This window comes from Camelina sativa, chromosome 12, assembly GCF_030686135.1.
Source record: "Camelina sativa cultivar CO46 ecotype springtype chromosome 12, ASM3068613v1".
NCBI classification, from domain to species: domain Eukaryota; kingdom Viridiplantae; phylum Streptophyta; class Magnoliopsida; order Brassicales; family Brassicaceae; genus Camelina; species Camelina sativa.
This window is the reverse complement of record NC_141891.1, coordinates 20,375,884-20,402,997: the sequence shown is the minus strand read 5'-3', so window position 1 is coordinate 20,402,997 and position 27,114 is coordinate 20,375,884. Positions and strand designations below refer to the sequence as shown.

At 36.1% G+C, this 27,114-nt stretch overlaps 4 protein-coding genes, 1 long non-coding RNA gene and 1 pseudogene across 7 annotated transcripts; 4 read left to right on the top strand and 2 right to left on the bottom strand.

Moving 5' to 3' along the window:
• Positions 1-237: 237 nt before the first annotated feature.
• On the top strand, positions 238-1,478 carry LOC104733680 (F-box/kelch-repeat protein At3g06240 pseudogene; annotated as a pseudogene).
• A 790-nt stretch (positions 1,479-2,268) lies between these two features.
• LOC104733679 (F-box/kelch-repeat protein At3g06240-like) lies at positions 2,269-3,120 on the top strand. Its single transcript, XM_010453243.1, has one exon. It carries the CDS (start codon positions 2,269-2,271, stop codon positions 3,118-3,120), a length of 852 nt encoding a protein of 283 aa, XP_010451545.1.
• Positions 3,121-3,706: 586 nt separating this feature from the next.
• LOC104732285 (protein RALF-like 31) lies at positions 3,707-4,871 on the bottom strand. Its single transcript, XM_019233763.2, has 2 exons — positions 4,373-4,871; positions 3,707-3,918 (listed from the first exon to the last, which is right to left on the bottom strand). The coding sequence occupies exon 1, from the start codon at positions 4,778-4,780 to the stop codon at positions 4,439-4,441; it is 342 nt and encodes a 113-aa protein (XP_019089308.1). The 5' UTR covers positions 4,781-4,871; the 3' UTR covers positions 3,707-3,918; positions 4,373-4,438.
• Positions 4,872-6,669: 1,798 nt separating this feature from the next.
• Positions 6,670-7,679, top strand: LOC104732284 (putative defensin-like protein 88). 3 transcript variants are annotated; one of them, XM_019233616.2, is made up of 3 exons: positions 6,670-6,767; positions 7,029-7,118; positions 7,414-7,679. In XM_019233616.2, exons 2-3 carry the CDS (start codon positions 7,040-7,042, stop codon positions 7,614-7,616), a joined length of 282 nt encoding a protein of 93 aa, XP_019089161.1. In that variant the 5' UTR covers positions 6,670-6,767; positions 7,029-7,039; the 3' UTR covers positions 7,617-7,679. The 3 variants fall into 3 exon arrangements, with proteins under 3 accessions (XP_019089161.1, XP_087332885.1, XP_087332884.1); XM_087476759.1 differs by having other exon boundaries at positions 6,757-6,879; XM_087476758.1 differs by lacking the exon at positions 6,670-6,767 and adding an exon at positions 6,779-6,917.
• Positions 7,680-11,513: 3,834 nt separating this feature from the next.
• On the bottom strand, positions 11,514-13,647 carry LOC147930805 (uncharacterized). Its single transcript, XR_015575622.1, has 4 exons — positions 13,320-13,647; positions 12,653-12,781; positions 12,271-12,346; positions 11,514-11,822 (listed from the first exon to the last, which is right to left on the bottom strand). It is a non-coding gene; the product is annotated as an uncharacterized LOC147930805 (long non-coding RNA).
• Positions 13,648-24,163: 10,516 nt separating this feature from the next.
• LOC147930804 (uncharacterized) lies at positions 24,164-26,330 on the top strand. Its single transcript, XM_087477038.1, has 5 exons — positions 24,164-25,117; positions 25,232-25,266; positions 25,390-25,445; positions 25,528-25,659; positions 26,170-26,330. Exons 1-5 carry the CDS (start codon positions 24,164-24,166, stop codon positions 26,328-26,330), a joined length of 1,338 nt encoding a protein of 445 aa, XP_087333164.1.
• The last annotated feature ends 784 nt before the right edge of the window (positions 26,331-27,114 follow it).

The following is a 27,114-nucleotide window of genomic DNA, read 5'->3' as shown; positions in this document are numbered from 1 at the left end:
GGATTCAAAACACTTAAAAGATTACAATTTGGATGTTATTCAGATGAAACCCTATCAAAAAGCTGAGAAGATGAAGGCATGAGAGTTTTGATTTTAAATGATTTTTTTTTCTAATAAAAGCACACATGGTGGTCAAATATAGAATATTGCCTTTGTATTTAGCTTGATGTATAATCTAGGTTTAGGTTTAGCTTGCTTTAAAAATATTTTTTAAAGCAAAGATTCAAAAGGACGATAATGAAAGCGACCAAGTGGGAAAACGGGGGAGAAGAAGGGAGCAATGACAAAGCTTTACCGATGAAATTTCCTTACCTTCCTCAGGACATGATCACAGAAATTCTCCTTCGATTAGATGCTAGATCGTTAGGAAGATTCAGATGCGTATCAAAGCCTTTTTGCTCTCTGTTGTCCGATCCCACGTTTGCGAAGAAGCATGTAGATCATAACACGGTACGTTTTGGCCACCGCAGACTTATCATATCTTCTTATAATAATTTATATGCGGTGAATTGTGATTCCATCCGTGATGGTCGTGGAGGAATTAGGGATTTGACTGCTGTGGAACTCGATTATCCGCTTAAAGAAGATGAACTTTTCTTATCGAAATTGAAACCGAAAGTTGTTTATAACTTTAAGTCGAATAGAAACTTTAGGAATACATATTATACAACTTATACAAGACGTCCGGTTCATATTTTCGGATCTTCGAACGGGTTGGTGTGTGTCGTTTTGAGTCCAAGGGATGTTTTCTTGTATAACCCAACCACCTTAGAAAGTTAGAATCCAAGAAACTACCGTACGTGGTTGGTCAGTCTCGGCGTTCAACAGTTAGTAAAAGTGGGTTTAGTTATGGTTTTGGTTTCGATTCTCTGACCAATGATTACAAAGTGGTTAAGCTTTTTGATTGTAGCGAGAACGTCGACAATTATGTCTACTCACTGAAGACAGATTCGTGGAGGCGGATATGCAATATGCCTTATAAAGAAGTCCCTTTCACTTCTTCTGTGGAACTCAACGGTTCAATCCATTGGATTCCCGTGCTTGGTGGAGAAGAAACTCAAAATGAGGTTACGGCGTTTGATCTTAACACAGAGAAGTTACGAGTTATATCAATCCCTGATTTGGGCGAGGGATGTGAGCATAACTACGGAAGATGTATTGTCAGTACTCTTAAAGGACGTCTCTGTGTGGTTCATTGGTGCTTCAAGATACATGATGTCATATGGGTAATGAATGAGTACGGGGTCGAGAGTTCATGGACTAAGATTCGAATCAACGTTTCCTTCGAAAGCATGAAACCACAACCACTTTGTTCGACCAAGAATGACGAGGCGGTTTTGTTACTCGATGGACACTTGGTCTTGTACAACTTTGAGCGTAGCACTTGGAGGACTCTGAAAATCCGCGGTGTTGAATCCGGCAATACGTACACGTACGTGGAGAGCCTCATATCACCAAACTCATACGGTATAGTATAGAGAGATGAAAAAAATGACATGCGCTATGTTCATTATTATGGTGGAGTTCATAGATTTGAAGGTTTAGTTAGTTTCTCTTAAGCATATTTGGTTCATTACTGATTTTTTTACTTAACAAAAATAAAATTCTATTGATGAGATTTTTTATTGCACTGTCATATTCTTAAATTTTCACGTTATACATATATATATATATATATATATATATATATTTTTAATACATGTCGTCATAAACTAATCGACTAATAGCACAAGTCTTCTGGGTTTCAGATATACAAATATATCCATGAAAGTAAATTACTATCATTTTTTATACTTGTTAACATCTGATTGACCAAATAAAATACATTGTTTTGAGTTTCAACATCCATTATGATTGGTTAGTATTCATCCAATCGCCTCTGATGTGGCCAACCCAAATTTTTCACTAATGATTCACCTCTGATTCCTTGATTTCAAATTATGTTTCACTTTTGCTTCAGATTCGATTGGATTCGCCAGATTCACATTTATTCAATTCTCTCTCACCGTATACTTTCGCCGGAAGAACACGGAGCTTCGGGTTCTCCCAATTTAGAGATTTTATTTTTAATCCCTTAAATTTGTTATTAATGTTTGTTATTAGTGATATATAAGTTTGTGCTAAGTTTGTCATTTTTAAGAATCTCCCCATATATATCATTGACTTATAAAGTTATAATTAATTTAGCTTGCTGTTTAAGCTAGGTTTAGGGTAGCCTTACTTATGAGCGGCAAGTTAGAAGTAAAGTTCTCGGTTCAGAGAACGATAATGGATGTAAGGGGCAAAGGAGGGAGCAATCACGAAGCTTCACCGACGAAACTGCCCTACCTTCCTGGAGAGTTAATCACAGAAATTTTCCTTCGATCACATGCTAGGTCATTAGGGAGATTCAGATGCTTATCAAAGCCTTTTCACTCTCTGTTGTCCGATCCCAACTTTGCGAAGAAACATGTAGATCATAACACGGTACGTTTTGGCCACCGCAGACTTATCCTATCTTCTAATAGTAGTCTTAATCTATATGGTTTGTTGTCCGATCCCAAGTTTACGATAATGCATCTCGATCATAACGCTGTACGTTCGAGACACCGTAGACCTTGTAATAATCTATTTGCTGTGGATTTTGATTCGATCCGTGATGGTTGTGGAGGAATTAGGGATTTGACTGCCGTGGTACTAGATGACCCGCTTAAAGAAGATGAATATGACCTGAAATTGGATTCAGGTGTAATATATAGAACAAGTAGCGTTTATATCTCCGGATCTTCGAACGGGTTGGTGTTGGTGCGTATGGCTTCGAATGCGAATGGTGTCTTCTTGTGTAACCCGACCACCGGAGAATCCAAGAGACTACCGGACGTGCCTGAATATCTGCGTTCCAGTTCCAGTGAAACTTGGTTTAGTTATGGTTTTGGTTTCGATTCTCTGACCAATGATTACAAAGTGGTGAACTGTATTGATCATGGTAACGACTATTATGTCTACTCACTGAAGAAAGATTCGTGGAGGCGGAGGATATGCAATATTCCTTATACGGGAGTCTCTTTGACGAGCTCTGTGGAACTCAACGGGGCGATCCATTGGATTTCCCTGATTAGTGGGGAGGAGAATCTCAGATAGTGGTGACGGCATTTGACCTTAACACAGAGAAGTTACGACTTATGCCATTGCCTGATTTGATCAAGGAATGTGAGCATATGTATGGGGGATATACGGTGGGCACTCTCAAAGGGCGTCTCTGTGTTGTTCGCTGGTGCTTGGAGATGCATGATGTTATATGGGTAATGAACGCGTACGGGGTCCGGAATTCATGGAGTAAGATTCGAATCGGCGTTTCCTACTACCAAGTCATGATGATACCACTGTGTTCCACCAGGAACGATGAGGAGGTTTTTCTACTTATCGATAAACTCTTGGTCCTGTACAATTTTGAGCGTAATACTTGGAGGAGTGTAAAAATCCGCGGTGTTGAATTCCGCAAGTTGCAACACGCAAGTACGTACGTGGAGAGCCTCATATCACCAAACTCTTACGGTTTACAGAGATGAAGAAAAGTTCTGCTATGTTCATTACTTTGGAGTTTATTTAGAGTTTGGGGGGGTTTAGTTTATTAGAAAGTTTACAGTATTCTCACGAGTTTAACTACTATAGATGATTTTAATATTCATGCCCGTCTGAAGTCTGCCTGCTCACAGCACCGTTGCCATTCTTAGGACTTAAAATTTTTTATTAAAAAGTTTAAAGCGCATTCTCACGATTTTAGCTGATTACACGAGCAAGAGGATTCCTTCCATGATTTGGAGACCTCAATCGAGAATGATCACTAATCATGTAAATAACACAAACGTTAACGAAGACTCCACTGTGCAGCAACCCTGGCAAAGTTTTGAACCATCATAGAGAGTATACGAGTCCCTCCTAAGCACAACACAAATATGTAGAATCAAGCCAACGTTCTCACATTTAATTCACAAGTTCTTTTATACTACTATCTTTTTAATCCAGCTAATCTTGAACCAGTCATGATTTGAAGACTAATTTAGCAACTAATAATAGGACCTGACACTGGACTTGGTTTCCTATAATAACAACACAAACCTTTCTACAAATGGTAACCTTGCTACTTTACCAGAACTATATATATATATATATATATATATATATAAAGGACCATCAAGGAATCTCTACATAAGCAAACCAGAAACAAACAAAGAAAGACCCAATCTAATGATAACATCATATAATAGAGCATTGATAACCATATAGCTTAATCAAGGTTACATACATATATAACAATTCTTATGTCAAAGTCTCAGATACATTATATAATAACAACAATACAAAGTTCTTAATCATATAATAATTTACTTACCTCTTCTCAATCTCAAGTCTCAACCCCGAAAGACCCAAAAAAAAAAAAGCTTCCAAATTAATTGCTTCAGGTGTTGATGTCGCTGGTGTCTCGAGCACATCTAGTAATGGTTTCGCAACCTCTGCTGTAAGAATTAGCTTGTCCGGAGCGGCAATCGTAGTAGGAAGCTCCTGGTTTCTGACAAGGAACCATGTCTCTCCTTAAGGTTTCGTATCCGATGTAACGTTTATGCGCCATGAGAACTCTCCGGCTGATCTCCGACGGCATCAGATCTTCGTCTTCTCCGATGATGAGGCTGTTTCGGACTAGCATTGCGTCGATCTCTCCGTTAGGCGACGAGATCGAGATGGCATCGGAGATTTTGAGGAGAAGGATGGCGAAAAACACCATCGCGACAGAGTTTAACATGTTCGATGTCGGTATATTAAGATTGTGCCGACGCGATCTCTCTCTCTCTCTTAAAGCAGAAATGGGGGTAGTTGGTGAAGAAGAAGAGTCGCTGACAAATGTACAGTTTAAGTTCTCGGATTTAGGTCGGTTAGTCAACTTAAACCGGCCGGTTTGCAAAAATTATTTTTCTGTCAAGTTAAACCAGTGTCTTCTTGTCCCATTAGTGAAGTTATTTGACTTTGTAACCAAGGAGTTTCTTATAAATGGATGAAAATAATAGAAGCTTTTATTAACTAAAGATCTAAAATTGGTAAGATTTTTTTTACTTCTACTTTATCAAGAGAAGTAAAACAATTATTTGAGTATTGATAACCAAATAGTTTGCATTGTTTATATTGTTTTGATTAAAAAAAAAAAAAAATTGTTTCTCTTCTTTTCTCTCTTCTCTTATTTTTTTCTTTTCTCCCCTTAGATTAGCATTGTCGGTGTAGAGCTCTTCTTTGCATGTTAAGGCGATTAACGACGTATCCGTTTAGATATTGGAAGGCTAACCTTGGAGTTTGGTGGCTCAATGGTTGTTTGAGTCATCTTCCTTATTCAATGTCATGAATAATATATACACCTAACTGGTCTAGATCGAGGTTAGCAATTCTGTCGACGTTAGAATTTGAAGATATATAAATTATGAGTTTTCTCTTTTTTGCAAGTTAATGAGATTAAGAATATTAGATTTTGGTGTGTTTTGTCGATCTATATTTCAGGATAAAAGGTGTGGGATGTGACTTGTTGTTTGTTCCATCTTATGCTGAAATCCGTTTAGTTTTGATCAAAGGTTTCGAAATCGGTGATGTAACTGAAAAAAAGTAGCTCTTGTAAAATGCCTAAGTTAGTATATGAGTTTTTCTGTTCTGGTTCACCATCCATTGCCAAGCTAGTAACTCCGATAAATTCACCCGATATAGCTTTGCCTTTGTACTTACGTAGTCGTTTGAATCAAAAACCCATATCTTTTTTTTTGTGTGTGCTTTTAATGAATATATATTTTTGTATTTTTTAAATATGTTTATACCGTTTTTCTCTTTATTGTCTTGGTTTGTCCATTTTTTATTATTGTTATTGTTATTTTTAATCAAATTTTATTTTCCATTTTGTTTGTCCAGGTCCAAATGGGCATATCCATATTAAAACAAAAAAAACCGTTTGTGTTCAGCGTAAATTGGTTTTTAAATCCATATATAGACCACTTCAGTTTTAGTTGCTAAAGTGTTACCACTTTCAACTCGTCGTTGGGAGTAGTGGGATGATCTTACATGACCCAAACCGTCACACATAAATCGGGCAGCGGCATACGGATGGAAAACCATCTTCAACTGAACCCTCGGTTTCTATTTATGGTTATGCCAAAAACATGTTTTAACCGTCAAAAATACTTTGATTTAAGACTTGTATCGAAATTTTTTTAATCTTAAAAAAAAAAAACTTTTAGCCCCAAAATAATTCAATTTTGATGTATTTTCACATAACGTGAATACAAAATGTAAGTGGCATCAATTGTTTGACCAAGATTAACCGTCTAAATAACCAACTAAACTTTTCTTAAAAAAATATTTCTACATATTTTGAAAACTCCATAATATAGCTTGAATGACCGATATGATGTTATTTTCTTTTCTTTTTTAGTCAAAGTCAAATAACTTAAGTAGATACTAGATACTAGATACTATCTAACACTAAATCTAATACAATTGTGGTCATATAACTAATAATCTTAAGGGGAAAAGGTTTTTATAACTCCTTCAGATAAAATTGTGGTCAGCAAAATTATTTAACCACAATCCTAAACTTGACCCTAAATTAATAACCCATTTGACCAAAAATTATCATTTTTTGACTTACCAAATAAAACCAATAAATAAATAATATATAATAGAAAAACCATAGACAATTAAAGGTGACAAAACTAATATTGTTACTTCCCAATATCTAAATATCAAAAAGAGAAAAGGTGAATTGAGTTGTAAATCTGTTTAATTTCATAAGAATTTGATAAACAAAAACTTGTTTCTCAAGCAGTAAATAATGATCACTGAATTTCGTCAAAACCGAATATGATATTGGTAAAATATTTTCTACCAAATGTTTTGTAGAAAATTGCGTAAGAAAACATCTATCCATACTATTAGTGTGCTTGTTTGAGTTTGAACCTTATTTTTATTTTTTTCTCTCAAGAGTATTCTAACAAACATTTGTTATATGTATTCTCTAGCAACATAAAAGATGGCCATGGAGAAGTTTTCATATTTTCTATTACCGTTATTGATGGTGTTTGCTTTCATCCTTCCATCAATGATTTCAGGTAACACATATATTTATTCAGGGTTAAATATTTTCTAAAGCTATTTTTGTGTGTGTTTATTTGTATGATATGTCGATGAGAGACTTGTAATTTTCTCTTACATTTAGTTAGAGAAAAAAATATGTGTAAATCTTTCCTGAAAAATTGGATAAGTGATGTTAACTCTTTAGAAAGAAATTATGGCTATTGTAATTGGAATAAAAAAACATATGCTAGCATTAGTAATACAAATTTATAAAACGATTAATTAATCATTTTGTGGTTATGATCTTTGTTAATGTGTTTGGTTATGCAGTCGAAGTAATACCATGCATACCAGGATCAACATGTTCACGCAATCTAACATGCAATGTACTTTGCAAATTAAAAGGATACAAATTAGGAGGGTTCTGCCAAAAATATGTAGGCAAAAAGACCGGCAATTGTTGTTGTCATCCTGGCTTTGAATCTCAAGACTCTTCCATATCCGACGATATTAATGTACTAATTCCTAATTAATTTCTCGTTTTATATGTATTCCATATTATCATATTAATTAATATATTAATATATATTCAAATATGCTTGGAGATGGATTTATTCTCTTATATAACTTACACAATTGGTTAAGATAGGGCCCCTATTAGACAATCTACAATTTAGTTTCTAGTATTATCTCACAGTTCTCATTTTTAGTGTCTCTTACTAATATAATACTATTGTACTTTTAGGCTTAAAACTTTTTCATGAGTCTTAAATTTTTTTCATTATGTTTTGTTTATATGTATTGGTGAGAAACTTACTTAATATCTCATCAATATAATATTTTTTTAGTATAGTTTAATATTTGTAATGTAATTTAACTTATATAATTATTTTAAAATTTATCATATAATAGAAGATTTCAAATAAATATATTTTTTATAATAGTAACAATAATAAAACCGTAAATACTATTAATACATAAAATTATTTTAAAATTAACTATAAAATTAGATAACATAAACACATATATATATATATATTTAATTAACTTTGTAAAAAAATTTGATTTTATTTATCATAATAAAATGAGTCATTTATCAGAATATATGTGTTTTGTGTGGGTCCCACATAAGAGCTTCTTAGACCATCAGCAACGTATTAAAGGCTTCTTTAAAAAAAATAAAATTATTATTTTAACCATATATATAATTATATATTTGCTGAGAAATGTTGCTTGCATAAGCAACCAAGAAACGATTCTCTTATTTCTCCCTTCTCTTTTATTATTATATAAATTTATATGAGCAACTCTGGTGATTAGCATTTATCACTGGAGATGTCCTTAGAAAATCTCAAAAAGCTATATTAAATCTTAATTATTTTAGTACTAATAAGAGTCAAGTCTTAGCTAACAATGTTATTTTTAATGGTTCATCTCATTCTCACTTTCATTATTGAATCATATTATATTTCAGGCTTAGATTAACAGATAAATAAGAGATTATAAAGATGGACTTTTCACAAAAAAAAAAAAAGAGAATGGAAAATTGATATTTTAATATAAATTAACAAATAAAACAAAAAATTACCACATAATATTTATAAAATTTCTCTTAATATGAGCAATCAACTATGTATAAAAAAGATCTGGTAAAATTAATTTTTGTTAGAATTTTTAATTCATATACTGTAAAAGTAAATTAAAATAACCAAGATCTAATATCTAATAATTATCAAATAAGGATAAAAAAAAGGCTATTATGGAAAATCCATTATATATTATGGGAGAGTCTTAACAATAAATGTAAAATAGATAATATGATGTTATGTAGAGTTTGACCAGATTATGGTATAAAGGTTCAATTAAAATAAATCTTAAATAGGGAACTTTATAATTGCTGTCAATATTTTGACTTTTAAAAATCAAAATTTTGAACTTCGTAAAGTAGTTTATAAATATGGCTACTTTGGTAAGAAATCTTGAAAACTTTCTATTTAACAAAAAACTAGTTATTATCAAACAGTGTAAAATAATATTTCAAGATCCACATCCCTTAAGTATTTGTAAGATATTAATTTTAGTCTATACATTTCTTCCTATTATCATTGTTTCAACACGAAATGGAACTTCTCTTAACCTTGATTTTAAACTTTACTTTTCAAATTTTGTTTTTTAATTATTAGGTTTCTCATGAGATTGGATATATTTTGACAATTTTTTTCTTTGCATCATCTAGCAACACAACTAATGGGAACCAAGAGTTTTTCATGTCTTGTATTGTTGATGGTGTGTGCCCTCATACTCCTGCCCATTATTTCAGGTAATACATGTATTTTATTAAGGGTTAAGTATCTTTTTTTTTTTTTTTTTTTTGACAACAAAAGATCAGCTCAAACGAGCCAATTGGTTGGGAAATCGTTTACAAATAAAACTTGGTGCGGAGATGTACGCGCTTGGCGTGCCAAAGAATCCGCCCTTACATTAGCATTTCTAGAAATTAGAGATAAAGAGAAAGAAGAGAATTCCTCCCTATCAGTCTTGATGTCGTCAAGGTACGCCGAGAACGCTGGCCAGTCGGAAGGGGAAGACACCATCTTCACCAAGTCTGAGCAGTCGGTATAAAAAGCCACCTCTCTGAAGTCATGCCCAATCATGCAGCGCATCGCCCAAAGGAACGCTTCAACTTCAGAATGTAATGGAGATAGACTTCGTCGGAAATTCTTGGCACCCAAAAACGGCAAACCTGTCTGGGCGGAGGTACAACACCATCCAGCACCTGCATACAAATCCCCTGCTTTCCAAGATCCATCTATGAAGCATCGGTATCCCGAAAAAACCGAAGGAAGGGAGGTTGTGGCCACCCTAGCCGGGGTCTCCAAAACTGCTGGAATGGTGGGATATGACACCGAGTCGTCCTCGACCTGAGCCTTCTGCCACGCTGCAGCTTCGCCCTCTGCTAAGCTAACAATATCCTCCGGCCGCTCCACAATATTTTCAAAAACACGTGCATTCCGTGCTTTCCAAATAAATCACATAAGCCACGGAAACGCCGCAACATGGGCCCCAGGATTCTGCTGACCCAAAAAATGATCAACATTTGCATATACTGATTCCGTCGGGAAAGAATTTGGTCCCACTGGTACATGAGCTAGAGCCCAAACCTGACGGGCCGGAGGACACACAAAGATTGCGTGATTGATAGTCTCCACATCCGCGCCACATCGCACGCACCGTAAGTCGCAAGCAATACCCCGTCGTCCCAAATTTGCCGAAACCGAAATACACCCAAAGTATCGTAAATGCAAAAAAATATATTTATTTATCTATAATGTTATGGTGATATACTCAAATTTAGATTTATTTAGGACATTACTTGGGTTCATCCCGGTGAACCTCTTTATTCATATCCTTATAAAATAAAATAAAATAAAATTTGTATACATCATTATAAAATAAAAAATTCAAACCGATCTTTTATAAACCAAACCGATATATAATTTTGTTCTAATTGTAAAATCTAAACTCTAATCACCTTATTTGTAAACTAAAACTGACATATAATTTGTTCTAATTGTAAAATCTAAATTTTAACCAATTCATTTGTAAACCCAAACTGACATATAATTTCATTCTAATTGTAAAATCTAAACTCTAACCACCTCATTTGTAAACCTAAACTGACATAGTATTTTTCAAAATTCTATTCGATTCGAATTGAGTTGAAAAAGTTGGTTACAGTTTGGTGTTCTTGTAATTTTATTAATATTTTTGCTTTTTTTTACAAAACAGGACGAGGAAGAGAATGTTATCTTCAACCAGGATGTAAAAACTCAATGACATGCAATGAGTTTTGCTATTATAAAGGATACCGAATAGGAGGATTTTGTGAACGCTATGGTGGCTCAGATAAGTCTGGCCATTGTTGCTGCTATTACTAGCTTTGAATCTCAAGACTATTCCAAATTGCATGATAATAATGTACTCATTATTAACTAATCCATTATTTTATGTGTATTTTTAATATCAGAATAATTAAAACTATTTTAAATATATTTTTGTATATGGGAACCAGATTAAAAAAAAAAGTGGAACCGGAACAACTAAAAAATATATATTTGTACTCAATACTCGAATGGGTACTTACAAAATATTTGTACTAAATACTCAAATGGGCATCCAGTTACCAAAGATTACCCATTCAGCTATCCGAATAACCAAAATATTTGTATATTTTTCTAGTATTTTGTACCCAATTATATCCAAAATCTATCAAAATATTTGAAATTTAACCCATATAAGACTAATAAGTTATAAATTAAAGATAATACATCTTATTACAGAAAATCAATTATATATTATAAAATTTCTGTTAAAATTAATGTATTTAAATTTGTATTTTTATTTCTATTCCAAAAAAGTCAACAATCAGATTTTGACCAAGATTTATCTTCTTATAATTAAAAGAGAAGTACAAATAGGAGAATGTCCAAAATCCCTAATCTAATTACTCAAATTGCCACTCAATTATTAAAAAAGGAGACACTTTATTGAAATCAATAAGGACAAAAATGACTTAAAAACTAAAGATTCGATTTTAGCTGTAGGGTCCGCGTGTTTATCCGATTACCCACCAGATAATCCGACAACGTATCCAGCTGCATGGATATTGATTTAAAATTGGGCCTTACTATTGTTAAAATATTTTGTATGCGTGTTGGGCCTTGCGTATAGGATAAATCCTGCAAAACAGACAAAAATGTAATAGTTGTTAGTTAGTTACTAATCGAGGAATATAGCCTAAAAATATCCATAAATGAACGGTAATAATGGCATATGTTTAAATGTTAATATCTGCCTAAATCACACAACGCAAATCACTGAAATTTCGACTAATAATTCTCCAGTCATCTTATAATTAGCATACAATTACCATATTTGCTACACAATACACTTACCAAAAAAAACAAAAATAAACATCGAACATAGCTAATTTGATACCAAAAAAGCAATGCTAATCAATGCTAATTATGCGTATCAAAGATTTTTGTGCTTGCACAAGAAATCTATCATTTATTGCTTCTAACCTAAACACTAATATATGAATCACCTATAAATATCATCATGAAACGCATAGACCCGATCATCACACATTCACCATTTTTCAAATACAAGCTTTGAAACACATACCTCGCAATGACTGCATCCTACGAGATGTGATGCCTTTCAAGACTTCATAGAAAGTGCAATTCAGGGTTCTTCATACCTGGGAGACATATACACCAATGTTTGGTGAAACATTTGACATGTTACTCGATGATGCCAAGGTAAGTATAAAGATCTTATATTGTTATATACATACACATTCAGCAGTATTTATGTTCATAAACTTAACCTACTGTTATGTCATTTTCAGGGTACAAAGTTCACTCTTCTGTGAAAAAGGATCTAATGAACCGGTTCCAGAAATTCAAGAGGAGAAGTCATGCAAGTCATATGAATTTAATATTTTGAATGTAACATATGATTCAATATAAATTGTTGAGATTTAGAGGTTAGAAGCAACTCTGACCTCCTTATCCTTCTATGTGAGAGTTGGAAGATCGATATAAACTTGAAAGACATGTAGAGTGAGAGAACCAGCCAAAGTAGCAGCATTCCTTGACAGGCAAATGACATCATCTCTTTTAATTTCATCAACCTGCATGTTCGTTTGGGAGGTAAGTCTTCCAATATAGCCATCTAAAAATGTCTAAATTTTAATACAGAGAAACCATCAAACATATATTTGTAAGCTTTTTATTTTATTTATACCTAAAGCCTAACTCATGTTTTGTCACTACCAGTTATTGCCCAATAAATATACTATGAGCAATCGATCCATGCGAAATCCTAATTCGATGAAGAACTGGTACATATCAAAGAATTGGGATTTTAAAGCATCAAGCAGTGAGAGAGCTCATGGATTTGGAAGGCTCGGATCCTCGAGAAGAAGAATGCATCTTCGGTGACGGAAGTGGAGAGAGATCTCACGGGCAATGTTTGCTATTTAGTTGCTGATGGAGACGGAGAATGGAATTTTGAAAGGAAAAAAAACAAAATTGTATTGACAGAGAATATAGTTATATAGATTATATAGCAGAATCAATAATATCCAAAAAAAAAACTTATTTTCACCAAAATAAGAGAATCAAATCAATTTAAGAAGTCGCAAACTCAGTGAGAAAAAGAGTTCTTACACAATTGTTACTAGATCTGCGGAATAACCAGCCTTGGAGATAGATAAGAGTAGCTCTTTCCATTCAGGTAACCATTCGTGATGAGATGAGACAAAATCGGAGGCAAACACATAGAATTGTTAATTATATAATACATGATTAGTTGATCCAGTGGAGGAAGTTGGTAAGAAACGGCCTGGGTGTAGAAACGAAAAAAGATTGGTAAGAGACCAATTTTGAAGGTCACGGAGGAGGAACCGAGGAAGAGAGGAGGAAAGAGACAAAGGAACAATGACTTTAGGTTTAATGTCTTTCTTCGGCTGATTTTTGTTTTGCCCCAATTCAAAATATAATAAATTTTATTATAATCATACAAATTATATGACTATGTAACCAATGTAGAAAAATGCTTCCTATAGCTGGATCATATTTAATTGTTTTATCTTTTAAATTAAACTTACTATGATACCAAATTAAATTACAAGTATTATTGTTAAATAATACGTATTATTTATTCAATCTTAGACTAAATTTTTTTATAAGTGTTGAAATAATAGTCAAAAATATATATTTAAAGAAATTTTAAACAGTTATGTATTTTTTTATTTTTCTTAAACATGTTGTTTATTTTATTTTAGATCTTACGTTTAATTGGATATGGATCAAAAGATATGATTCTTTTTAATGCGGGTCATGTATTTTGTGTATTTTTTTTTTGCAAATAACATTACGATATTACATAAGTAGAGCAAATGCAGACATACTATATATTACACTAGGATGGTTTTCTGGGGTTAAATTTCTTTAATATGTTGTAGCACAAATCTAGCATGACTGGTTTGAATTATTAAACCAATACAAAAACTATGAACATATTTTATATACTATATATTTCTTTTGAAATTAATTAGGTTATAGATTATATCCTTATTTACTATACGAACTACGAAATATATCGACATACAAGAAACAACACTATACAATACAAATAAATTAAAACACAATAAAAATAAGAACATATATTAAAATACAATATGGTGTTCCAAAAAAATAAAAATGAATATCAAAATACAATTAAAAAAATTATTCCGCGGGTTTGAACTTAGTATATAGATATAAGAGTTGTACATTTAATAAATACAAAATATTAAGTCTACTCAAATAATATTATATTTTTTTCTTTTAAAGAAAAATTAACCCCGCGGTGTACCGCGGGTTCCTATCTAGTTGTCTATATTATTGTAACGCTCGTGAACCGGTTGTGAATTTCCGGTAGGAGTGGCGATCGACATCAGTGGTGGGTGTCGATCGACACCTTATGTGGTAGAATTTTCAGTTCGATTTTTAATTCTTCGGTTTGCATAGTTGGTTTAGGAAAACCGTAAGACTCGAGTTTATTAGGGAACACTCGACTTTCCAAAGTCTTTAGCCGCTTTTGACACTTTCCATAGATAAAAAGAGAGTAAAGTTTATTGCGAGTTTTTTTTGAGGTTTATGGAGTTTCTCTGTGTTTATTAGAGAGATTTTTTCCTGGAAAGTGAGGATCTAAGGCTAAGGACGTGTGGGGAAGGTTGATGTGGTGCTAGCTTCGTCGTTTTGGGTTCAAAATCCACCTATTTTAAAGGTGAGTGCATGACCATGGCTGATCTAAGCTAAGATCTCTGTTATTGTGATTCTGTGAGTTCTTTGATTGATTTCTTTGGGTGTTTGTGTGCTTTTCTTGACTCCTATGGCATGGTTTCACTCTTGGGAATGCCTTGGACGTGTGTGACGTGTTTTGAGGTGGAAATTGGAGCTGGAGTATGGAGGAGGTCGATGATCAACATCGGTCGTCACTAGGAGCTGGAGTCAGTGTCGGTCGACATCATGTGGAGGTGTCGGTCAACACTTCTAGGGTTTTCGAGGATGTCGAGCAGGTGTTGTTCGACACTAGTTGGGTTTCGGTCGACACTATGTGGCTAGTGGCGGTCGACACCCTCTGTTGTCGGTCGATACCAACACTAGCAGGCGGCTGAATGCTTATTTCTTTTCCTGGTTTGTTTTATGATTGTTGTTTTATGATTGTTGTTTGATGATTGTTGTTTCCTAGTGTGTATAGCCTAATAGATGGGAGGATTGACTTACTAATTGTTTTGGGAAATACTTATGAAGCTATTTTGTTTTGCGGTGCAGGTAAAAGCAAAGTGTGATCATGAAGAGGAAGATGTTCTCGAGGCTCGGTTGTTTGTTCTATGCTTCTGTTAGGTTGCTAGAATAGAATGATGTTGTCTAGAACGGATTTTTAGGTTGTTGGTTCTATAAATTTTTTTTATGTTAATGACATTGTTGGATGGTTGATGGTTATTGGTTTATTTGTTTACTGAATTCATTTGTTTAATGATATTGGTTATCTTATTGGCTGTTATCTGCTGGTTTTATTGTTTGGGGTTAGCTGGTTAGTGAGTATGGGATCACTAGTTATTCTAGTATGAAAAAAATAAACTGGTCGGGTTGCTTCAATTTGGTAACAGAGCCATTACGGTTCTAGGTATGAATTCACTGTTTGTTTTGTGCGTTGATGTTTGGACTGCATGTTTGTTCGCTGTTTGTTTTATGTGTGGTATGGGGTCCTAGAACATCTTCTCTGAGCCTTCAATGAGATTCCATGGTAAGTTTATTTGGTTTATTTTTGTGTTCTTAACCTCTGCTGTTAGTAGTGCAGATGGTTAGAGGTGTTGGAGCTGCTGGATGTGGTCATGGTCATCGTCGGAGACAGATTCCCGAGGCCAGCAAGAGTGTGCCCCAGAGCATGGCTAGTGAGGACGTGGTAAAGTGTAACATCCCGTTTTCCTAATTTTAAAAATTGGCCAGTTTGATTTAATTTCTCCCGGTTTAGAGTCGGTTTTGAAAAATCCTAAGAGGGTGTTTATAAGTTTTGGACGCCTCCTTCTCCTTTTTTTGGATTGTCGAAACTTAGAGAAAGAGAGAGAGAGCCTTGGTCTATATGGTGTGAAGGAGAAGGAGAAAGAGATCAACAAAGCTTTATCTTAGAGAGAAGGAGAAGGAACAGAATCAGTAGGGTTTGGGACGAAACAGTTTCGACATATCAAATCGTTGTTAAAAGTAACAAAATTTGGTAAAGTTATTTCCAAGCCTTTCATCATCATTATCCTTTTTACAGAAGTAAATTTGGGTTTAAACTCTGTGAGTTATTGGCAGTTTTGTGGGACACGTTTACTCATACGCGAGTTAGGACCACCAAGGATTGTAACCGAGATCGTGGTTTCGTATGATTTCTTATCGGCACGAGATTTTGTAGGATGCTTCGTGACGTCTAGGGTTACCTTTTCACCGAAGGGCATTGATAGTTAACGGTTGGTTTTTATTTTAAGGTTTTTTCTTTGAGACTGTTCTTTTCTAATGTTCTGTCCAGTTTGCTTTAAGGTTGCTTTTGGTTGTGTGACTTGAATGAGTGTTTCTCCTGGTTGTTTTTGTTGTTAGAATCAGCTTGTTAAGGTGAGTGCATGTCCATGAGCTTGTCTAAGCGATTGGGTTGTATGATTTGTTGTGAGTGATGATGAGTAGGTGTGGTAAATATGTTATTTGGCGTTCTATTATAGTGACTGGTTTGTTATGTTTTATTTGTGGTTGTACTATTGATTTGCTTGTGTGTATAGCTCGTAGATAGAAGGATAGTCTCACTGGGTATTTCTGGTAATACTCATGCATCTCATTATGTTTTGGTGCAGGTAATTCATGTGTAGCGTGGAATCATGGCGATGAGGAGGAGGATGATCTATGGTCTCGGTTGTATCATTGATTATGTTATTTATGTTGGAATCTGGTTTAGAAGCATGTTAGGTTGATGGTTTTAATTTGTTATAATTGATATGTTATTTATTTAAAATTGGAGTTGGTTTGGTTTGTCTTCTGCTGTCCAAGTTGATTTATTGTTGGTTTATTGTTTGAGTTGTAATCTATGTTGCATGGAAACTCTTTTTGAGGTGCGTTTCCCGTTTCCGAAACGTTTCGGAAACGGAAACTCGTAGAAACTTGGAAACAAGTCACAAAAACACGATTCCTAAATATCTCTGTTTGGAAACACGATGGAAACTCCGTTTCCGTTTTGGAAACACAACGGAAACTCTTTTTTATTATTTCAAAATTTAATAAAATAAGTAAATTGAAAATATAAGAATTCATGATACATATAATGATCAAAAAATATAATATAATTAGTAGCTTAAACGTTAAAATCCCTAATATGACGATGCTAGTCAAAAAATTTGATTTTGAACGTTTATTTTTTTTACAGTTTTACTTTTAATTAAACTATTTAATATTTATGTTTTGAATTTGTGTTGTTATAGATTTTTTTAATATGGTTTTTATGTTTGGAGATTTATTATATCTATATATATATATCTATATATATGTATATACGTTTCCTACACGTTTCCATTACTTAATTTTTGAAAAAACCCGTTTCTCGTTTCCGAACGTTTCGTTTCCGCGTATCCGTTTTCGTTTCCATGCAACATAGGTTGTAATTAAATATTATAGGGTATTTAATTAAGCTATTATCATTAAAAAAATGGGTCGGGTGGTAAAGTCGCAGGCTCATCCGGGAAGGCTTGGGGGCTTGGCTGTTGGGCTTGGTGTCGGTGCTAGTGTGGCCCCAGGTGTGGGGGTTGCAGCGGGTGGTGCCCCATGTCATGATGACCATCTGGACGATTTGCTAGCTCAGTTGTTGAAGTAGCTTCCAGCAGTGGTGCCGCCAGCTGGTGGCGTGCAGGCTTTTATGGTACCGCTAGCGGTTGGTGTACAAGTTCCTATGGTGCCGCCAACGGTTGGTGGGTAGGCTCCAAAGGTGCAACATGTTATTGTTTTGCAGGCAGGTGTGCAGCCGGGGGCTGAGGTAGTGGATGTTTATCATATCCGAATAATGGAATAATTACATCGTGTTGGTAAGGGATACTTCCTTGGAGGTACGGATCTGAGTGTGGCGGATGAGTGGAGAGAGCGGATGGAGGGCATTTTCTAGTCGCTCTAGTGTCCTGACCAATACCGGATGGACTTGGCAGCGTAATATCTATCGGGTGATGTGCGTGTGTGGTGGAGGTCGATGATATTCCAAAGAGTGCAGCAGGAGAAGACTTTGTTGGACTTTGTAGGGGAGCATTTTGGGGCATCGGGAGGAACAATACCGAGGAAACAAACTCGGAGAGAAAATTTGCTGTAGTGCATCAATCAATGCAGCCCCTGCATCGAGCGACACGTCATTCTAACGACAATTGAAAATCCCATCTTTTTGAAGTTTATAAGATTACAAAATCTGGCACAAAAGTTTTTCTTATTTGCAACTAAGGCCCAGTTCGTGTTTTACAATATAGTAGGATTTTTAGGTCATTGTTAAGACCTAAGCTTTATTTTTTGCAAAACCCTGAGAGATTTTTAGAGAGCTTTTGGAGAGAAGAATCAAGATTCTTTCAGAGAAGATTCAAAATCCTTTACTTCTTCTTCTAATTTCTTAATGCAACTTTAGGGAGCCTGATTATTTCGAGAGTCGATGCCGGCAGATCTGATTATCAATCCAGTGGAGCTGTATCATGCCATTCTAGGTCTGGATTGGTTAGACATGTACATAGTACATATGGATTGTCATCCGGGTAGAATTGCGTTTGAGCGGCCCAGAGGGAAGGGAAGCAGTTGGTTTATCAGAGAGTGGGACCAAATTTAGGGGGCCTGATTATTTCAGCTATGCAGGCAGAGAAGAAGATCAGGAAGGGTCGTGAGACTTAGGCCCTGATTGGTAACGGCTGTTACTTGTGACTGTAGATGCTTTGACTGTAACGACTTTGCTGTAGAAACTTTTGCTGTAGAAACTTTAACTGTTAAAACTTTAATGGCTGTTGTTTTTATTTTATGTTTTCATAAATATAAATTATGCTAAGAATAAATTTATGTTGTAACATAATAAATTTTATTTAAAAAATAAAAATTTTAAAATTAAAAGACAAAAACTCATAAAAAATAAATAGATAAATATTTTCAACAAATTATAAAATATAAAGATATGACATAATTGATTATGTGTTATAATTGTTTTTGATGCAAAAATAATTATGAAAAATGGATCTCAAAATAACAGAAATAAAAAATCTATTTTTAATGAATTATAATATATTTGTGATAAATTATACATATTTTGAAAATGAATGTTTTAATCATCATGGATAATAAGAAAGAAAAAAATAACAACAGTTTTATTATTATTTATTTTTTAACAGCAAAAAAAATCTCATATTTGTGACTTTAAAAATTTGTACGTACAAACTAAAAAAGTGGGGAGCTAGACTTTTAAGACTTTTAAAAATAATAAAGCAGTAAAAACATGATTGGTAAAATTTTGGCTTTTAAGACTTTAAATTAATTTTAAAATCTTAAAAGTCTCTCCCAATCAGAGCCTTATCTGGCTACTATTTCTATGTTGGAGTCTATAGGGCAGGTTGTTGTAGGTGAGATTCCTATGGTTCGGGATTTTGAGGATGTATTTCAACCGTTGTAGGGGTTACCACCAACTCGGTCTAATCCCTTCACGATTGGGTGAGAACTAGGGACGACACCTTTGTCTAAAGCATCCTACAAGATGGTTCCAAAGCTGATGAAGCAGTTCGAAGATTTGTTGGGTAAGGGACACTTCACTGTAGGGAGCACCGGTGTTGTACGTCAAGAAGAATGACGGGAGTTTCTGCTTGTGTATAGAATATCGGGGTCTTAACTGGGTCACTGTGAAGAACAAGTATCTTCTCCCACAGATTGATGAGTTGTTAGATCAATTGAGGGGTGATACTTGGTTCTCCAAGATTGACTTGGCGTCGGGTTCTCATCAGATTCTGATAGATGAGTTGGACATCAGGAAGAGGGCGTTCAGGACGAAGTATAGGTACTATGAGTTCGTGGTGATGCCCTTTTGTTTGTTTAATGCGCCAGCTGTGTTTATGAGGTTGATGAACAGTGTATTCATGGAGTTTTTGGATGAGTTTGTAATCATCTTCATCGATGAAATCCTGGTGTATTCCAATAGTCCTGATGAGCATGAGATTCATCTAAGGAAAGTTCTACAGAAGCTGCAAGAGCAGAAGATGTTCGCTAAGCTGGTCCAGTGTAGTTTCTGGCAGAGGGAGATGGGTTTTCTGGGTAAAGCTCTTTCTGCAGAGGGAGTCTATGTTGATCTAGAGAAGATTAAGGCTATTAGAGATTGGCCTACACTGAGTAATGCCTCCGAGTTCAGGATTTTGTAAGGGATTCTACCGGTATGGTGCAGCCGATGACTAAGCTAACTGGGAAAGACGTTCCTTTTGTATGGTCACCAGAGTTATGAGGAGGCTTCCGCAAGTCTGAGGAAGATGTTGACTAGTACATCAGTATTGGCATTACCGGAGTAGGATAAGCCATATATGGTGTATACAGATGCTTCAAGAGTTGGTTTGGAGTGTGTGATGATGAAGAAGGGGAAGGTTATTGCCTATGTTTTGAGACAGTTGCGGAAGCATGAGGAAAACTATCCTACACATGACTTGGAGATGGCAGCTGTAGTTTCCAATTTAAAGATCTAGAGGTCTTATCTTTATGGCGGAAAGGTACAGGTGTACACAAATCATAAGAGCCTGAAGTACATTTTCACTCAGCCTGAGATGAAGTTGAGGCAGAGACAGTGGATGGAGTTAGTGGCGGACTATGATCTGGATATAGCTTACCACTCCGGTAAAGCTAACTTGATGGCAGATGCTCTGAGCATTATATAAGATATGGATATAAGTAAGTCATTCAAGCTGGATCGGTTGGTATGGCATTATACAAGATCTGGGAAATATTCGGTTAAATCGGGTTATGGACTTGCAAGAGAGATGGTAAACGAGGTAGAATTTGGCCCTACTTGCACAGCCTTAAGGGCTCATGCATGGAAATTCGTGTTGCACCCAAAATTAAGCATTTTTTTGGAAAATTGCTTCCGGTCTTCTTCATGTGATGGATCGTTTAGCTCATTGTGGTCTTCAGTGTGATATTAGATGTAAAAGATGTGATTCAGCGACTGAGACAATTAATCATGCTCTTTTTGAGTCCCCATGTTCGCGTCAAGTTTGGGATCTAGCACCGATGACAATTTTATCAGGGGGTTTCCATACGAGTCCGTGTATTCAAATTTGGATTTCATAATTTGGAGGGGGCTATCTCATTTTGGAGATCAAGATCATCGTCAACAGTTACCCTGGATCTTATGGACACTCCGGAAAGATAGGAATAAAAAACTCTTTCAAGGTACGCATCTAGAGCCACACGAGATTATAAATCAGGCTTTATGCAAAAAACTTTTAGGAGGTGGTGCAAATTCAACCAGATGATCCTTCGGATATCTCGGGTACCTCAGATTCTTCTGATTGTCGAGAATCTAGGGCAATTTAGGGTCAGGTACCTCGTTGTCAGATTGATGTCTCTTGGAAAGCATCATACATCAACTCAGGTTTGGGATGGTGGCGTTGTAATTGTGAGGAACATAGAATACTGTTGGGAGCAAAATGCCTTCGACAAAGTCCGTCCCCCTTTCACGCGGATCTAGAAGCACTATTATGGGCCATGGAGAGTGTTCTTGTCAGAGTTTCGAGACGAATTGTGCAGAGTTAGTTTCGATTCTCCAAACCCATGAAGATTGGCTAGCGTTTTCTAACTTTTTAGATGATTTCCACCTGGTCCGAGCTTCTTTTCCTCTCTCGGACTTTGATGCAGAATACAAAGTCTCTTCCAACTAAATTATGGATTTCTTCAAGAACTATTTTGCCATAATTATCATTCTTAACTACATTATGTAGTGGAAACCTATAATGAATACATAGCTTTTTGGATTTGAGCAATTAGTTCACCAAATATTAGAACATAATAACTATAAAGAAAAAAAAATTATTACCTAGTAATATCTTCTCTTTTCCCACCAAGGATTGGATGTCTTTGTAGTTTTGAATATGGTAATACTCTTATGGAATATTGTACTCGTGATGATTAAGAGCATCCATTGTTGTGTGGTCGTTGGAATAAATCTTGTAGGCATAGTCAGTAAGGCGGTAGGAGTTATGTTGCTTTGTGGCATCAAAATTAGTAATGGAGAATAGGTGATCCTGTTTAAATTTAGATTTGAACTTATGAAGACGGCGTGGGTGAATCATTAGCCTATATAGGAAATATTGTGTAAGAATTCATAAGACACAAACATATAAAGTAGTTTCTGGGATGAGTTTACAGTACCTTTCCATCAAGAAGAAGACAATGATACTGAGAAGAAAGTTGTTGCATTTGAAATCACAGGCTTCCCAAAAATGGAGTAGACGAATAACAAAGTTTTGTGTGTCTATATATGAACTCATTAATTTCATCAAGTTTGAGAGAGTAGAAAGTAGGGCCATGAGTGGGAGGATATTTTGGAGAAATTAGAGTTTTTTTTTTTATTGGAGGAAGGTTTTTTGGGGTTTGAATTTTGATGGGGGATGATATTCACTATATATAATAAGGTAAGGTATATAATCAGGGTTGTAATTAGGAAATCATGGTCTCATCATAAACGATTTTCACAAATATTTCACAAATATGGGAGAAACATAATTATGGCGTTTATTGTGTTTCCGTTTAGTGGCTTAGCAAATATCAACTACACCTACATAAATGTATTGTAGTTTATAGTGTGAATATGAGGTAGTGTAATGCATCTAATTTTTTTCAATCAAATAAATGGAAGATCCAAAATTAAGTAGTATCGAAATCGGTTGCCATAAAAAAGTAAATGGGAAAAAGTTAATTAATAATAATCTATACTATTAAAAGGGAAACATTTTTAATAAGTAGACAGAGTTTAAGATTATTACAATGAAATACCACTCAAATAGGAATAAGGATATGTATAATCCTTGAAGCCAAACAGAAATAATTAATGATAAACTGTGGAGCCAAACAGTTATAAATTTGATTATATGGATCAGTTATAAATGCCTATCCAAACATATTTTTTTTAAAAAATGAATTTAATCAATTTGTTTGATATATAAGGAAATCAAAATTTAATTCTACATGCCATATAAATAGAACTCAATATCTTTGGAAGTTGTTTAAAGTTTGCTTCCATAATAATCAAAGAATTAAAATGGAAATTATATATATATAAACATATTTGATTTGTAAGTAAGCACCACATTAGAAAAACTTTAATATAATAACTTGCGGCTCATATTTTAGAAAAAAATGGCTGAGCTTGGCGATTCTAGGGTTTTTGGTCCAACTGTACATGACGCTACTATGATGGATGTGGGGGTACGAGATCGACCTCCAGGAGACCCGCCGGATGGTTCTCGCGTGTGGGTACAGATGGTGACAGGAAGTCATGGAGGAGGGAGACCAATCCCGGAGGAGATATTGGATGATGATTTTGTGGGAGACCAAATGCGGTTGGAGTTCCTTGATGGAGAAGATGGGGAACTGGTGGTTACTATCGGAAGGGAGATTCTGGATGCGATGCATGGTTTGTGGAAGAAATGCATGATTGTTAAGGTGTTGGGTAGGCATGTGTCGCTACTTGTGTTGAGTAGGAAACTGCGTGAGTTATGGAAGCTTTGTGGGGCGATGTTCGTTATGGATCTACCGCGTCAATTCTTTATGGTTTGTTTTGAGGCGGAGGACAAATACATGGCTGCGTTAACTGGTGGTCCGTGGAGGGCGTTTGGGAGTTACTTGTTGGTGCGTGGTCACCAGAGTTTAATCCCTTTCGGGATGAGATTGTTATAACTCCGGTGTGGATAAGGTTGTCGAACATTACTATAAGCCTTTATCATCAATCTATTTTGATGAGGATTGCCAAAGGGCTAGGGAAGCCGCTTAAGGTGGATCTAAACACTTTACACTTTGAGAGGGCTAGGTTTGCAAGGATTTGTGTGGAAGTTAACCTGCAAAAGCCACTTAAAGATACTATTATGATTAATGGGGAGCGGTATTTCGTGTCATATGAAGGGCTCTCGAACATTTGCTCGGGATGTGGTCTGTATGGGCATCTGGTGCACGCTTGTCCCAAATTAGTGATCGGACAGGAGGGTAGTCCAGATACTAGGACTGTGGTGGAGGAGAGGAGCTTGCGAGGTGATGCTCCCATGGATGATGGGTTTACACCGGTTTGTAGACCAGCCCGGCGAATGGGGGCGTCAGTGAGTCCGGTGAAAAATTCGACCGTCAGATCTGCTGTTAATTCGGGAAAGCAGAATCAGGTTCCATTAAGGAATACTGATGCAGCGAATATTCCAATATCTAATATATTTGGAAATATTAATGAGGATATCTCAGTAACAGAAATGAAGGAAGATGTGATCTTCCTGGAGTCGAATAAAGAAAATGCGGGTGTATCAACTTCGGTAGAACAAGGGAAGAGTATTCCCCAAGTTAATGCTGGTATAGGAAATGAGTCTCAGATGACAAAACAGGCTTTACCACGTTTTGAGGCCCTGGAGAAAAGGCCTGTCTTGAAAAAGCGGGGTGGTGGTAATGGTCAAAAGCCCAAGAAATCGCCTAGTGCTCGGCCCACTCAAGGGTTGGTTTTTGGACCCATACGAGAGACCATCGAGATGTCCTTCAAGGGCAAACGTCTCAGAGTGGAGAAAGAGAGTCTGGGTCGTGCCGGAGGATCTAGTGAGAATAAGGATCTGGCAAGTCATCGGTCATCGGAGAATCAGATGCAGAGCTCTGTTGATGCTAGTGGTACTTCATCCCCGGGGATGAGAGAGATTTCAGCGTCGAAGGAAGTGGTGATGGTCAGTGAATCGTCTGTGACAGAGACGATGCTGACTGTCGCTTAACAGTTTGCCCTAGTTATTCTGGTTGAGCTTCAAGTGTTTATGATGAATTGTTTGTTATGGAATTGCCAGGGGGCAAATAAACCCGCTTTTCAAAAATCAGTGAGGTACATTCCTGAAATGCAATCCTGCGGATCTGTTGGCGTTGTTTGAAACACACGCAGGGGGGAGTCGAGCAGATAAAATTTGTCGGAAATTGGGTTTTGAGAATTCTTATCGAGTGGATGCAGTGGGGCAGAGTCGAGGCTTATGGTTGCTGTGGAAGTCGGATATTGGGCAGGTGGAGGTTGTGGAATCCTCTGAGCAGTTTATTAAGGTTAAGATTATGAATCATCTGGAGATTCTGAACCTGATTGTTGTTTATGCAGCTCCTACTGTCCATCGTAGGAGCGGGTTATGGGAAAAGTTGAAGGAGGTTGTTGCTAATGTTTCTGGTCTGGTGATTATTGGTGGCGACTTTAACACAATAGTTAGAATTGATGAGCGAACTGGTGGAAATGGTAGGTTGTCAGCATATTTGCTGGCATTTGGAGAGTGGATAAATGATATTTTTCTAATTGATTTGGACTTTCATGGGAATCAGTTCACATGGAAATGAGGAAGAGTGGAAGCTAACTTTGTTGCTAAGAGATTCGACCATATTTTGTGTTGTGCTCAAACTCGATTAAAATGGCAGGAAGCAACAGTTAGACATTTACCTTTTCTCTCGTCGGATCATGAACCTCTGTATTTACAGTTGTTTCCGGAAGTGAGAAGTGACCCTCAACGGTGACCATTTCGATTTGAAGCAGTGTGGTTGCAGCATCCCATCTTTAAGGACCTAGTGGCTACGTCTTGGCAAGGGGGTTTAAAGACACCTTAAGCTCTTTTGGCTTTGTGTCAAGTCTTGTGTCAATGGAACAAAGAGGTGTTTGGGGATGTTCAACGGCGTAAAGAAAAGTTAATGAGTGAGATCAAAGTTGTTCAGGATCTCCTGTAGTTTAGTCAGACTGATGTTCTTTTGGCTTAAGAGGAGGAACTGCTAAAGGAGTTTGATGTCATTCTTGAACAGGAAGAGGTACTCCGGTTTCAGAAGTCAAGGGAGAAGTGGATTGTGCATGGGGATAGGAACACTAGCTTTTTCACACTTCCACAATTATTCGAAGACGGAGGAATCAAATTGAAAGTCTAAAGGATGATTCTGGTAGATGGATAACTGATTCTATGGACTTGGAGACTTTGGCCATTGATACACGGCTGTATTCTATGAATGATGTTGATGCAGTAGTGAACATGCTACCAAGGGAAGGTTTTCCAAATCTTTCTCATGAGGATTGTGTGCTTTTAAGTAAACCTTTTATGGCGGTGGAGATTGAAAAGGCAGTCAGAAGTATGGGCAGTTTGAAATCACCAGGTCTGGATGGGTATCAACCAGTATTCTACCAACGGTGCTGGGATATTGTAGGGACCTCAGTGGTAAAGTTCGTGATGGATTTTTTTGAGTCAGGAGTTCTACCACCAGCCACTAATGATGCTTTGCTTGTGCTGATTGCCAAAGTGGTGAAACCGGAGAGGATCAATCAGTTTAGACCGATTAGTTTGTGTAATGTCATGTTTAAGACTATTACGAAGACTATGGTCGAACGGCTTAAGAGTTTGATGCCGAAACTTATCGGACCTGCCCAAGCCAGCTTTATTCCAGGTCACTTGAATAATGATAATATTGTGGTAGTACAAGAGGCTGTGCATTCCATGCGGCAGAAACATGGTCGCAAATGGTGGATGTTGCTCAAGCTTGATCTTGAGAAAGCTTATGACAGAATTCGATGGGATTTATTGGCTGATACCCTGCGAGCTGTAGGCTTCTCGGAGGTTTGTGTTGGTTGGATTTTGCAGTGCGTATCAAGCCCTGCTATGAGTTTGCTATGGAATGGAGAGAGAACTGACTCTTTCACTCCTAAGAGAGGGCTCCGACA